Source organism: Elephas maximus, chromosome 17, assembly GCF_024166365.1.
Source record: "Elephas maximus indicus isolate mEleMax1 chromosome 17, mEleMax1 primary haplotype, whole genome shotgun sequence".
Taxonomy (NCBI): domain Eukaryota; kingdom Metazoa; phylum Chordata; class Mammalia; order Proboscidea; family Elephantidae; genus Elephas; species Elephas maximus.
The window spans coordinates 22,334,614-22,349,052 of record NC_064835.1 but is presented as its reverse complement, the minus strand read 5'-3'; the positions used below and the strand labels follow the sequence as shown (position 1 = coordinate 22,349,052).

Genomic DNA, 14,439 nt, shown 5'->3' with positions numbered 1-14,439 from the left:
ATCTCTAAGTTACCCCCCTCCCCAATTTCAAGATGAATAGACATTGAAAGCGATCTTGTGTCAGCAGAAATGCCTTCCACCCCTTGTCTGGCTGCCTCAGTCAGGTGCCTTTCCTATTTATGACCTCTTAATATCATTCTCCATCCTGTCTAGCGCCTCCTCGGATTTGCTCCCGGGGGGCAATTACCTCCCTGCACACTCCCCTGCTATGCTTCTGCAATGATCCCCCCATTCTGAGTTAGTATTGTAGTTACTGTGTTTCTGTAGGACCTGTAAAATAATATTTATTACAGGTTCCCATCTGCCCTTCTGTCTTTCTAGACTGTGAGATTCTGAACAGCAGGGAATTCTATCTTATTCATCTTTCTATTTGGAGCGCCCTAAATAAGCTCTGGCTTATGCGAGGTGCCCAAATATCCATGAAAAGAATAAATTGATGTTCCACATAAAATTTTATGTTTGTCACTGTTAAATTTATCCTTTTAATTTTCAGTCCGTATTCACAGCTTAACAATATCTTCTTGAATCATTATCATCATGTAAGTATTCATTACTCTTTTCTATGTTGATACTATCTATGATTTTATAATAATTTCTTCTATGACCTCATCCAATTATTCATAAGATGATTTTTCAAGAGATTATAAAGTCCTATGAAATGACAACTTGAGATTATTCACTTTATATTTATTCTTGAGATGCTCTTTGAGTTCATGTTATTATGAAATATTTTTCTATATTTCATCTATCACACATAACATCACGCACATAAGAATGTACAAGAGATTTACCAAATACTTTACTAAAATCAAGATAATCTGGGACTATAGAAAAAAAAAAATTATTCTACCAACCCAGTAAAACTCAAAACAAAAATCCCTGGCTTACTTTAGCAATCTTATGCTAGCTTTGAATCACCAGCACTTTCTTTTATGAGAGCTCACAATGTATTTTTTCTTAAACTATTTTGCTCAGGTTTCACTGATTTCCCAGGTAGTCAAAGTAGGCTAAAACCACTGACACAGGGCAGGTGATTTTGTGAATCCTCCACAAACAGCAGTCACAGGGCATTCAGACAGATGGCGTTAAACAGGATGGCAGAACCGACAGCAACAGGAATTAAAAGCTTGTGTCAGAATCAGTTTTAGGGGCAGGGGATGGTCACATATATGGTATTTTTACACAAATAACATAGTGCCTTTCTAGCTCAGGCTGCTAAACAAAAGGTTGGCAGTTCAAATTCACCAGGTGCTCTTTGGAAACTCTATGGAGCAGTTCTACTCTGTCTGATACTGTCGCTATGAGTCAGAAGGGACTCCAGAGCAATGGGTTTGGTTTGTTTTTGGGTGCTGACACATGGGAGCCCTATTGTAGTGGTTAAGTGCTAAGGCTGCTAACCAAAAGGTCAGCAGTTTGAATCCACCAGCCACTCCTTGGAAACACTATGGGGCAGCTCTACTATGTCCTATAGGATCACAAGAATGGGAATCAACTTGATGGCAAAAGTTTTTATTGACTAATAATGTTGAACATCTTTCGATGTGTTTATAGGCCATTTGTATATCTTCTTGAGAGAAATATCTATTCAGTTCTTTTGCTTGTATTTTTATTGGGTGTGTGTCTTTTTTTTTGTTCAGTTATAAGAATTATTAGCATATTCTAGATATTGTTTTGGTTAGGTGCCAGCTAGTCTTCAGTCATTAGCCTTCAACATGTCAAATCTTTTCTTGAAATAGTGCCTAAATTCAGATGGGATGTACTCAAGGTCATACTTTGGCTCTTGTGAACTTGTTTTAATTTTCTTCAGCTTCAATTTGAACTTGTATATGAGCAACTGATGATCTGTTCTGCAGTCAGCCCCAGGCTTTCTGCTCACTGATGATATTGAGCTTCTCCATTGTCTCTTTCCACAGATGTATTTGATTCGATTGCTGTGCATTCCGTCAGGCAAGGTCCATTTGTTTAGTTGCCATTTATGATGTTGTAAAAAATGTATTTCTAATGAATATGTTGTTGGTCTTATAAAATTGTAGCATAGGATCTCCCACATCGTTTCTCATACCAAGGCAATATTTTCCAACTTCTGACCCTTTGACTTTGTTTCCAGCTTTTGCATTCCAATCACCAATAATTATAAATGCATCTTGATTGCATATTTGATCAATTTCAGATGGCAGAAGTTGGTAAAAATCTTCAATTTTTTTTTTTTTTAATCTTTGGCGTTAGTTGTTGGTGTGTAAAATAGAATAATATTGTATTAATTAACTGGACTTCCATGTAGGCATATGGATACTATCACTGACAGGGTTGTATTTCAGGATAGTACTCAAGATGTTCTTTTTGAAGATGAATGTGACACCCATCTTCTTCAATTTGTCATTCTTGGATAGTAGGCCATATGGTTGCTCAATTCAACATGGTCAATACCAGAAATAAAATGACATATTGCGTTGGGCAAATCTGCTGTAAAAGACCTCTTTAAAGTGTTAAAATGTAAAAATATCACCTTGAGGCCTTGGTGGTGCAGTGGGTAAGAGCTCAGCTGCTACCCATAAAGATGGGCAGTTCGAATCCATCAGTTGCTCTTTGGAAACCCTATGGGGCAGTCGACTGGACAGCAATGGGTTTTTTCGTTTCAACCCAAGCCATGGCCTCTTCATTTGTCTCATATGCATGTGAAAGCTGAACAATAAATAAGGAAGACCAAAGGAGAATTGATGCATTTGAATCATGGTATTGACAAAGAATACTAAATATGCCGTGGACTACCAGAAGAAATCTGTCTTGGATGAAGTATAGCCAGAATGCTCCTTAAAAGGGAGGATGGCAAAACTTTGTCTCATACTCTTTGGACATGTTATCAGGAGCGACCAGTCCCTGGAGAAGGACATCATGTTTCCTAAAGTGAGTGTCAGCAAAAAAGAGGAAGACCCTCAATGAGATGGAGTCCCACAGTGACTACAACAATGGGCTCAAACACAGCAACATTATGAGGATGAGGCAGGACCAGGCAGTGTTTTGTTCTGTTGTACATAGGGTTGCTATGAGTTGGAACTGACTTGATGGCACCTAGCAACAACCGCATTGTTAATATATAGAAATACGTTTGAATTTTTGAGTTTCCATATACAAATTTCTATAATCTTTTCATAGACAGTTTTACCTCTTCCTTCCTCTTTTTTTTTTTTTTTTTTTTCTAGTACGGGCACTTTTAATTTATTTTCTGTTTAATTGTTCTGCCCTGAACCTCAAGTATAATATTGAATTGAATGCCTAGAGTGAACATTCTTCTCTTGTTCTTGATATTTGGAGAACACATTCAGTCTTTTATCCTTAAGTGTGATGTTAGCTGTGTTTTTTTTTTTTTTTTGGAAAAAAAAAAGAATGTTTTTCATCAGAGCATGTACTCGTCATATTGTATCATAAAGTTCTAATTTCTTATATCCATCTGACCCTTATAATCATTTAAATTTGAGGAATCTTTTCAAAAATAAAGGTGAATTTGTAGTATTTTTAAAAAGGGGAAATTTTGAGTTGCCATTTGTCCATCCTAGGAAGAGTTGGTTCTTAAAAAGGAGAGAATTGGGAAAAGGGTCTAGCAAGGAGTCAGAAACTTGAATGCCTTTATGGATCAAGCAGATAACACAGTTATATAAAGGGGTAACACTTTAAGACTGGTGATTTGAAAAATGCATGTTTTGTGAAAGTTTCCAAATTCAAAAATATTTCTAAAGCACTGTGTTACCGCCCCCCCCCCAAAAAAAATTATTGTGCTACTTCTTCACAAGCTCAGCGATTCACATCTGTTGACGTAGACAGATCGGAGAACATGGCAGACAAACTCAGGCTGCTGGAGTGACAGTGTTAGTAAGACATTCCTTATGGCCATGGCTTTCTAATACTCCATTTGCAGTTGTATTCTCCCTGTGGTGTGATAACTTTTTATCCCCAAACTGTTTTTAATAAAAGTGCATTCACCAGTCATGTGTTAATGGGGCCTTAAAAATAGCTGGAGCAGTCCTATTGGTTCCAGGAAATAGTGAGTGGCAAAGATGAGAAAGATCCAAAATAGAACTATTATTAGAAGATGGGGGCCAGGTGGCAGGAAAAAAGTAGGCTGTGGTGTGAAATGACTCAGGAAAGGATGGAAGACAAGCACACTTTTCTCAGGTTTAAAGTAATGGCTCAGGTGGAGGCAGCATAGGAACAAAATGGTGCTAATATGTGGGATTGTATTTGACTTTTTTCATTTGAATATATTGTTTAATGGTTCCCAGGATATTACCTACTCTGGAGACATATGAGTTGCATTATTATACTAGAAGTATCTAAAGATCATTTGTGAAATTTATGATCCAATATACTAGTAATTTAGTGTAACTCCTGGGTATATGGAGTACCTGGGTGGTGCACACGGTTGACCTATGGCCACATAGGCTAACAAAAAAATCTGAGGTTTACATCCACTCAGTGTTGCATCAGAAGAAAGTCCTGGAGATTTTTTTGTTTGCTTATTTTTCTTCTTTTTTTATTGTGCTTTAAGTGAATTTTTTATAATTTAAGTCAGTTTCTCACACAGAACTTATACACACATTGTTATGTGACCCTAGTTGCTCTCCCTACAATGTGACAGCATACTCCTCTCCACCCTGTATTTCCCATGTCCATTCAACCAGCTCCTGTCCCCCTCTGCCTTCTCCTCTCACCTCTGGTCAGGAGCTGGCCACATAGTCTCATGTATCTACTTGAGTTAAGAAGCACACTCCTCACCAGTATCATTTTATGTCTCATAGTCCAGTCTAATCTTTGTATGAAGAGTTGGATTTGGTAACGGTCTTAATTTTGGCCTAACAGAGACTCCAGGGGCCATGTCCTGTACGGTCCCTCCAGTCTCAGCCAGACCATTAAGTCTGGTCTTTTTACTAGAATTTGAGTTCTGCATCCCAATTTTCTCCTGGTCCTTCAGGCACTCCCTGTTGAGTTCCTTGACAGAATACTGATTGGTAATAGCCAGGCACCATCTAGTTCTTCCGGCCTCAGGCTGATGAAGTCTCTGGTTTATGTGGCCCTTTCTGTCTCTTGGGCTCATATTTTCCTTGTGTCTTTGGTGTTCTTTGTTCTCCTTTGCTCCGGGAGGGTTGAGACCAATTGATGCATCTTAGATGGCCACTTGCCAGCTTTTAAAACCCCAGATGCCACTCACCAAAGTGGGATACAGAATGTTTTATTAATATACTTTGTTATGCCAAATGACCTAGATGTCCCCTAAAACCATGGTCCCCAGAACCTCACCCCAGAACCTCACCACTGCTACTCTGTCCCTGAAAGTGTTTGGTTGTATTCAGGAAAGTTCTTAGCTTTTAGTCCAGTTGTACTGACTTCCCCCATATTGTGTGTTGTCCTTCCCTTCACTTAAAATAATTCTTGTTTACTATCTAATTCAACGGCACTGGGTTGACTGGGTGGGTTACTATCTAATTAGTGAATACCCTTCTCCCTCCTTCCCCACACTCGTAACCATCGAAGAATGTTTTCTTGTGTGTTTAAACCTTTTCTTGAGTTCTTACAACAGGGGTCTCATACAATATTTGTCCTTTTTTAACTGACTCATTTCACGGAGCATAATGCCTTCCAGATTTATCCATGTTATGAGATGTTTCATGGTATCATCCTTGTTCTTTATCATGGTGTAGTATTCCATTGTTCAAATATACCATAATTTGTTTATCCATTCATCTATTACTGGGAAGCTTGGTTGTTTCTGTCTTTTTGCGAACAGTGCTGAAATGAACGTGCGTGTGTATATATCTATCTGTGAGAGGGATCTTAGATCTCTAGGATACATTCCAAGGAGTGGGAATGCTGAATCATATGGTAGTTCTATTTGTAGCTTTTCAAAGAAATGCCAATGTCTGTGTACCATTTTACATTCCCACCAGCAGTGTGTAAGTGTTCCAGTGTCTCCACAACCTCTACAACATTTATTATTTTGTGTATTTCGGATTAATGCCAGCCTTTTTGGTGTGAGATCGTATCTCATTGTAGCTTTGATTTGCATTTCTCTGATGGCTAATGATCATGAGCATTTCCTCATATATCTGTTATCCACCTGAATATATTCTTTGGTAAAGTGCTGGTTCATATCTTTTGCCCATTTTTTTTTGGTTTATTTGTCTTTTCGTTGTTGAGGATTTGCAGTATCTTGTAGGTTTTAGAGATTAGACACTGATGAGATTTGTCCCAGCCAAAAATTTTTTCCCAGTCTGTACGTTGTCTTTTACTCTTCTGGTGAAGTCTTTGGATGAGCATAGGTGTTTGATTTTTAGGTGCTCCCAGGTATCTGTTTTCTGGTGTTTCTGCAATATTAGTAATGTTTTGTATACTGTTTATGCCATGTATTAGGGATCCGAGCATTGTCCCAATTTTTTCATCCATGATCTTAGTCGTTTTAGCTTTTTTATTTAGGTCTTTGATCCATTTTGAATTCGTTTTTGTGCATGGTGTGAGTATAGGCCTTGTCTCATTTCTTTTTGCAGATGAGTATACAGTTATATCAGCACCATTTGTTAAAGAGGCTGTGTTTTCCCAGTTCACAGACTTTGGAACTTTGTCAAATATCAGCTACTCATAAATTCAAACAGCTCCTGAATTCTCAATTCTGTTCTATTCTGTGTAACTGTTGTACCCGCACCAGGCTGTTTTTATTACCATGGCAATAAAATAGGTTCTAAAATCAAGTAGTGTGAGGCCTCCCACTTCATTTTTCTTTTTCAGTAAGGCTTTACTTATAGGGACCTCTTCCCTTTCCACATGAAGTTGGTGATTTGTTTCTCCATCTCATTAAAAAATGCCACAGGAGTTTGGATCAGGATTGCATTGTATCTATATAGATCGCTTTGGGTAGAATAGACATTTAAAAAAAAAAAAAATTTTTTTTTTTTTTAGTGATCACTATGAGCCAAATATATAAAATAAGTATACTAGTAATTGCTGTGGAATCCCTGCATAGTGCAAATGGTTAATGAGCCTCAGAAGTAAGTCCTGCTGATCTACTTCCAAAAAATCGGTCTTTGAAAACCTTGTGGAGCATAGTTCTGCTCTGACACACACGAGGTCCACATTAGTCAGAATCAACTTCATGGTAACAGGTGCTTGTTTCCTGGTAGCATTGTTCTGCAGAAGAGTTGAGAGGATTTCAAATAAGGCATGGAAGGTACTTTGTTGTTGTCGCTGTTGTTAGGTGCCACTGAGTCCATTTTCAACTCCTATCGATCCCATAGACAGAGTAGAACTACTCCGTATAGTCTTCTAGGGTGTAATCTTTACATTAGCAAATTTTCAGGTCTTTCACCAGCAGAGCTACTGGGTGGCTTTGAACTGCCAGCCTTCCAGTTAGTAATCCAATGCTAAACCATTGTACCACCTGGGTCAGAACACTCAATATTCTAAGTTATCAGAACAGGTCTTTGGATGTTCAGAGACTGTTCAGAAATAAAAACAAACAAGCAAAAAGATATAATTCCATCTGGTGTTTATGTGCATGACCCATAATCCCAGAGTATTTAACTTCCAGCATAGAGCAGGGACAGGGAGAGAGAACTGGAGACACCTAATTGATAAGACTTGCATCTGTTTCATGCTGCATAAATAAACACCTAACTCAAATTTCTTCTTCTCTTCCTGTGTAGATTTCCCAGAGGAAAATGGTAGCAGGAAATCACTCCGCAGTGACCGAGTTCATCCTTGCTGGGCTAACAGACAAACCAGAGCTCCAGCTGCCCCTCTTTCTTTTCTTCCTAGGAGCCTATGTGGTCACAGTGGTGGGGAACCTGGGCATGATTACACTGATTGGGCTCAGTTCTCACCTGCACACTCCCATGTACTATTTCCTCAGCAGTTTGTCCTTCATTGATCTCTGCTATCCCACTGTCATTACCCCCAAAATGCTGGTGAACTTTGTGACAGAGAAGAACAGCATCTCCTACCCTGAATGCCTGACTCAGCTCTACTTCTTCATTTTTTTTATTGTATCAGAATGTCATATGTTAGGTGTTATGGCTTATGATCCTTATGTTGCCATCTGTAATCCATTGCTTTACAGAGTCACCATGTCTTATCAGGTCTGCTCCCAGTTGGTAGTTGAGGTATACATGATGGGCTTGATTAGTGCCACAGTTCACACAGGTTGCATGCTAAGAGTGGTTTTCTGCAAGGCTAAAATAATCAACCATTACTTCTGTGATGTTCTCCCGCTGCTGGAGCTCTCCTGCTCCAGCACTTATATCAATGCAGTGGTACTTTTGTGCTTCAGTGCGTTTAATACTCTTGCACCAACCTTGACTGTCCTTGGCTCCTATGCCTCCATCATTGCCAGCATCCTGCGAATTAGCTCCACTGAGGGCAGGTCCAAAGCCTTCAGGACATGTAGCTCCCACATTTTGGCTGTTACAATCTTCTATGGTTCTGTAGCATTCATGTACCTGCAGCCATCAAATGTCAGCTCCATGGACCAAAGCAAAGTGTCTTCTCTGTTTTACACCATTATTGTGCCAATGCTGAACCCCCTGATCTACAGCCTGAGGAATAAGGATGTCAAAGTTGCTCTCAATAAAATCATTGAGAAAAGGCTGTTTTGCATTAACAAAGGTTTATAAATCTTGGTGAAGACTCAGTATGAAAGAAGCCCAGACACTGCAACATATATACGGAAATAGTGACATTATTGCCATCACTTGATTATTTGGAAGGCAGTTCCCAAGGATAAAACTGGATTCATAGTGTCACATGGACGGCTGTCTGTCACATGGCAGGGAATGTCAATTCTAGGAAGGCCCAGATGTCACCCCTAGTAATCCATATTACCTCTAATCTTTTATTTTTTATTTTTTTTAATCTTCAAAGGCCTTCATGTGGGGAGGTTATAATTTATGTACATGGGATTTGGCACTTTGGTAAAGCTTTAAAAAAAAAGCTATCATAATTCATAGAATGATCTCTTTGGTCTATATCCTTTGATTTTCTGAATAGCTTGTGTTTTGGCCCTTGTTTCTAATAAGTGTACGAATAAAATTTTCAGGAAAAAATCGATCTCCAAAGTAAATAATTCTTAACCATTTCAAATCTACAAAGTTCATTACCTACTAATGACTAAGTGCAGAAAACTATTATGAAATATGGGGGTAGGCAGGTCTAAATAGTTGACCTGAGTGACAGGTGAGGAAAAGCTGCATCCTGAAGCAGCAACAGCCTCTGGAACTGGCATCTGGTGCCACAGCCTTGAGCTCTTGGAGTTCCCTAGTGCCCAGTGGCAGGTCTGATTTAGGCTTGCTGCAGTGGGGCATGCACGGGACACAGCCCTAACTCCTAGCCCCCTGGGATAACCTCGGTAGAGACTCAGCCAGTGCAAGCAGGCTGCACACTGATGGGGCTAACGAGAGAACAACCAATCATGGGGAAGCAGCAACTGTTTTCAGAGCCTGGAGCCAGCAGCCCAGTCAGAAAACCTTGGCGCCGAGCTTTGGACTGGGCTCAGAGGAACTGACCATGGCTTCCTGAGATGGCGCAAACACAGGACACAGTCCTAATCCCCTGAAGTGACCTCGGGGGAAGCCCAGCCAGTGCAGGCAGGCAGCGCAATGACGCAGCTGACAGAAGTCACCGGGAGGCAGCGACTGGTTTTGGAGCCTGGAGTATGGCGTCCCAGCTGGGGAACCTTGGAGCTGAGCTTTAGACTGGGAGTGGAGGAGCTGACCATGACTTCTGAGACAGCACAAGCACAGGACGCTGGCCTGACCCTCGGAGGCAATCTCAACCCAGGCAATGCACACGGGCTACACGCCTCTCGGGAATCTCAGATAAATAGTCATCACCAAGAAAGATAAGTAACTTTGTCTACATTCCGGGGTGCTACTCTCTCCTATCTATCTGATCCCTCCCCTCCCTGCCCAGATGGCTTCATTAACGTTGGTATTTCCTGGGCCAGGGAGTGAAGTGCTCTGCGGTTTTTTTTTGTTTTTTTTTTTTTTGTCTTTTCCTAACCCATTCTCCTGGCCTGAGAGAAGCAGCTACAAAAAACCCAGGGACCAAAATTCCTTCCCTGAATTCTGGAAAGTGGACTAAAAATACAGAACCAGCTCCAGCCAAGCATATGAGATCCACAGTCTTGGGCTTTCATCCCTACAGGGAACAAGGTGGCTATTATAATGCAAAGGCAAGTTTGATAATGATCTGACTGTAATTGTCTTAGGGGATTACTGGAAAGACAAGTTTTCCAGGTCTGATATCTCTACCTATTAAACAGAGCCCTCACTGACCCACAATGGGGAAGTGAGGGCTGAAGCTCCACCCAAACCAACTACCCTCCTGCCAAAGGGGTCTGAGGATAGTGACACCTATCAATCTGTAGAGGTACATGCATTGGGTGCCTAAGGTACAGCTGCAGAGCTCACCCACCAAAGTGCTTTAGGAATAGAGACACACCTACCTCACTGGCACTTGGGGGAAGGCTCTCAGCATCCTGCCCCCCTGGAGTATGACCCCTACTGCTATTAGAATCACATGCACACAACCATCACCACTACTCCTCCAAGTGAATAGGTGACAGTCTACACCACACATTTGGTGACCCAAAATCAGATTCTGTTCAAGAATAGTGAATGGACTCTAAGGCTTATATATCTGGTACGAGCCCAAACCAGCTGGTAATAGGACATGAGTGATTCAAAGGCTACAACAATCAAGACAGCACAATCTAGTAGCCCATCTACGTATATTGAAAGAGAACAAAACAAGATAAGACTCAGTGAGCAAATATTAAATAAATCATTACAATATCTTATAGATGGGTAGGAGACAGCAGTCAATATGAAACTACATAAAGAAGCAGACCATGATTGCTTCTACAACTCCCCAAATTAAAGAATCAAAATCTTTCCCAAATGAAGATATAATCCTGGAATTTCCAGATGCAGAATATAAAAAATTAATTTACAGAATGCTTCAAGACATCAAGGATGACCTCAGAAATGAAATAAGGCAATCTACAGAAAAACCAAGGAACTCACTGATAAAGCAGTTGAAGAAATCAAAAAGGTTATTCAAGAACATAGTGCAAAAATTAATATGTTGCAAGAATCCATAGAGAGACAGTATTCAGAAATCCAAAAGACTAACAGTAAAAATACAGAATTAGACAACTCAATAGGAAGTTAGAAGAGCAGAATCGAGGAATTGGAATGCAGAGTGTGGGAGTTGGAGGATAAGGCAATTGGCACCAATATAGTTGAAGAAAAATCAGAGAAAAGAATTTTAAAAAAGGAAGAAACCCTAAGAATCATGTGGGACTCTATCAGGAAGAATAACTTGCATGTGATTGGAGTTCCAGAACAGGGAGCCATAACAGAAAATACAGAGAGAATAATTGAAGATCTGTTGGCAGAAAACTTCTCTGACATCATGAATGATGAAAGGATACATATCTAAGATGCTCGTTGAACCCCATATAAGATTGATCCAAAAAGAAAATCACCAAGACATATTATCATCAAACTTGCCAAAACCAAAGATAAAGAGAAAATTTTAAAAGTGGCCAGAGATAAAAGATGGGTCTCCTACAAAGGAGAATCAATAAGTTCAGACTACTCAGCAGAAACCATGCAGTCAAGAAGGCAATGGGATGACATATACAGAGCACTGAAGGAGAAAAACTGCCAGCCAAGGATCATATATCCAGCAAAACTCTCTCTGAACTATGAAGGCGAAATTAAGACATTTACTGATGAGCACAAGCTTAGAGAATTTGCAAAAACCAAACCAAAGCTACAAGAAATACTAAAGGAAATTGTTTAGTCAGAAAACCAATAATATCAGATACCACCACAACACAAGGTCACAGAACAGAGCATCCTGATATCAACTCAAATAGGGAAATCACAAAAACAAATTAAGATTAATTTAAAAAAAATGCTCAAAACAGGGAATCATTGAAGTCAATATGTAAAAGATCACAATAATCAAAAGATGGACTAAATACAGGAGGCATAGAACTGCCACATGGAGAGAGATACAAGGCGATATAGGACAATACAAGTTAAGTTTTTACTTAGAAAAACAGGGGTAAATATTAAAGTAACCACAAAGAGTTATAGCAACTCCATAACTCAAAATAAAAACCAAGAAAAACATAACAACTCAGCAAACATAAAGTCAAAAACCTTGAAAATGAGGAACACACAATTTACAAAGAAAAACTTCTCAGCACAAAAAAATAAGTGGAAAAATGAAATTGTCAACAACACACATAAAAAGGCATCAAAATGACAGCACTAAACACATACTTATCTATAATTACTCTGAAAGTAAGTGGACTAAATGCACCAATAAAGAGACAGAGAGTATCAGACTGGATAAAGAAACACGATCCGTCTATATGCTGCTTACAAGAGACACACCTTAGACTTAGAGACACAAACAAACTAAAACTCAAAGGATGGAAAAAATATATCAAGCAAACAATAAACAAAAAAGAGCAGGAGTAGCAATATTAATTTCTCACAAAACAGACTTTAAAGTTAAATCCACCAGAAAGCCTAAAGAAGGACACTACATAATGATTAAAGGGACAATTGACCAAGAAGATAAAACCATATTAAATATTTATGCACTCAATGACAGGGCTGCAAGATACATAAATCAAATTTTAACAGAATTGAAAAGTGAGATAGACACCTCCACAATTATAGTAGGAGACTTCAACACACCACTTTCGGAGAAGGACAGGACATCCAGTAAGAAGCTTAATAGAGACACGGAAGACCTAATTACAACAATCAACCAACTTGACCTCATTGAGTGATACAGAACACTTCACCCAACTGCTGCAAAGTATACTTTTTTTTCTAGTGCACATGAAACATTCTATGGAATAGACCACATATTAGGTCATAAAACAAACCTTTGCAGAATCCAAAACATCGAAATATTACAAAGCATCTTCACAGACCATAAGGCCATAAAAGTGGAAATCAATAACAGAAAAATTAGGGAAAAGAAATCAAATACTTGGAAACTGAACAATACCCTCCTTAAAAATGACTGGGTTATAGAAGACATTAAGGAGGGAATAAAGAAATTCCTAGAATGCACGAGAATGAAAATACTGCCTATCAAAACCTCTGGGACACAGCAAAAGCAGTGCTCAGAGGTCAATTTATTATCGGTAAATGCACACATACAAAAAGAAGAAAAAGCCAAAATCAGAGAACTGTCCCTACAACTTGAACAAATAGAAAATGAGCAACAAAAGAATCCATCAGGCACCAGAAGAAAACAAATACTAAACATTAGAGCTGAACTAAATGAATTAGAGAACAGAAAAACAATTGAAAGAATTAACAAAGCCAAAAGCTGGTTCTTTGAAAAACTTAACAAAATTGATAAACCATTGGCTAGACTGACTAAGGAAATACAGGAAAGGAAACAAATAACCCAAATAAGAAACAAAAAGGACCACATCACAACAGAACCAAATGAATTTAAAAGAATCATTTCAGATTACTACGAAAAATTGTACTCTAACAAATTTGAAAACCTAGAAGAAATGGATGAATTCTTGGAAAAACACTACCTACCTAAACTAACACACTCAGAAGTAGAACAACTAAATAGACCCATAACAAAAAAAGAGATTGAAAAGGTAATCAAAAAACTCCCAAGAAAAAAAAGCCCTGGCCCGGATGGCTTCACTGCAGAGTTCTACCAAACTTTCAGAGAAGACTTAACACCACTACTACTGAAGGTATTTCAAAGCATAGAAAATGACGGAATACTACCCAACTCATTCTATGAAGCCACCATCTCCCTGATACCAAAACCAGGTAAAGACATTACAAAAAAAGAAAATTATAGACCTATATCCCTCATGAACATTGATGTAAAAATCCTCAACAAAATTCTAGCCAATAGAATTCAACAACACATCAAAAAAATAATTCACCATGATCAAGTGGGATTTATACCAGGTATGCAACGCTGGTTTAATATCAGAAAAACCAGTAATGTAATCCATCACATAAATAAAACAAAAGATAAAAACCACATGATCTTATCAATTGATGCAGAAAAGGCTTTTGACAAAGTCCAACATCCATTTAAGATAAAAACTCTTACCAAAATAGGAATTGAAGGAAAATTCCTCAACATAATAAAGGGCATCTATGCAAAGCCAACAGCCAATATCACTCTAAATGGAGAGAACCTGAAAGCATTTCCCTTGAGAACGGGAACCAGACAAGGATGCCCTTTACCACCGCTCTTATTCAACATCGTGCTGGAAGTCCTAGTCAGGGCAATTCGGCTAGACAAAGAAATAAAGGTATCCGGATTGGCAAGAAGGAAGTAAAGTTATCACTATTTGCAGATGACATGATCTTATACACAGAA

General features: G+C 38.9%; 2 protein-coding genes across 3 annotated transcripts in view; both read left to right on the top strand.

The window, feature by feature from the left end:
• Window positions 1–14,439, top strand: part of LOC126060636 (olfactory receptor 150-like) — an 881,095-nt gene that overhangs the window by 639,881 nt on the left and 226,775 nt on the right. The gene's annotated exons all lie outside the window — the stretch shown is intronic.
• Window positions 7,704–8,786, top strand: LOC126060642 (olfactory receptor 150-like). The gene has a single exon (XM_049856882.1). It carries the CDS (start codon window positions 7,704–7,706, stop codon window positions 8,652–8,654), a length of 951 nt encoding a protein of 316 aa, XP_049712839.1. The 3' UTR covers window positions 8,655–8,786.

Excerpts from the sequence above, each read along its gene's own strand:
- LOC126060642 (XM_049856882.1), top strand. The coding sequence starts at position 7,704 with ATGGTAGCAGGAAATCACTCCGCAGTGACCGAGTTCATCCTTGCTGGG.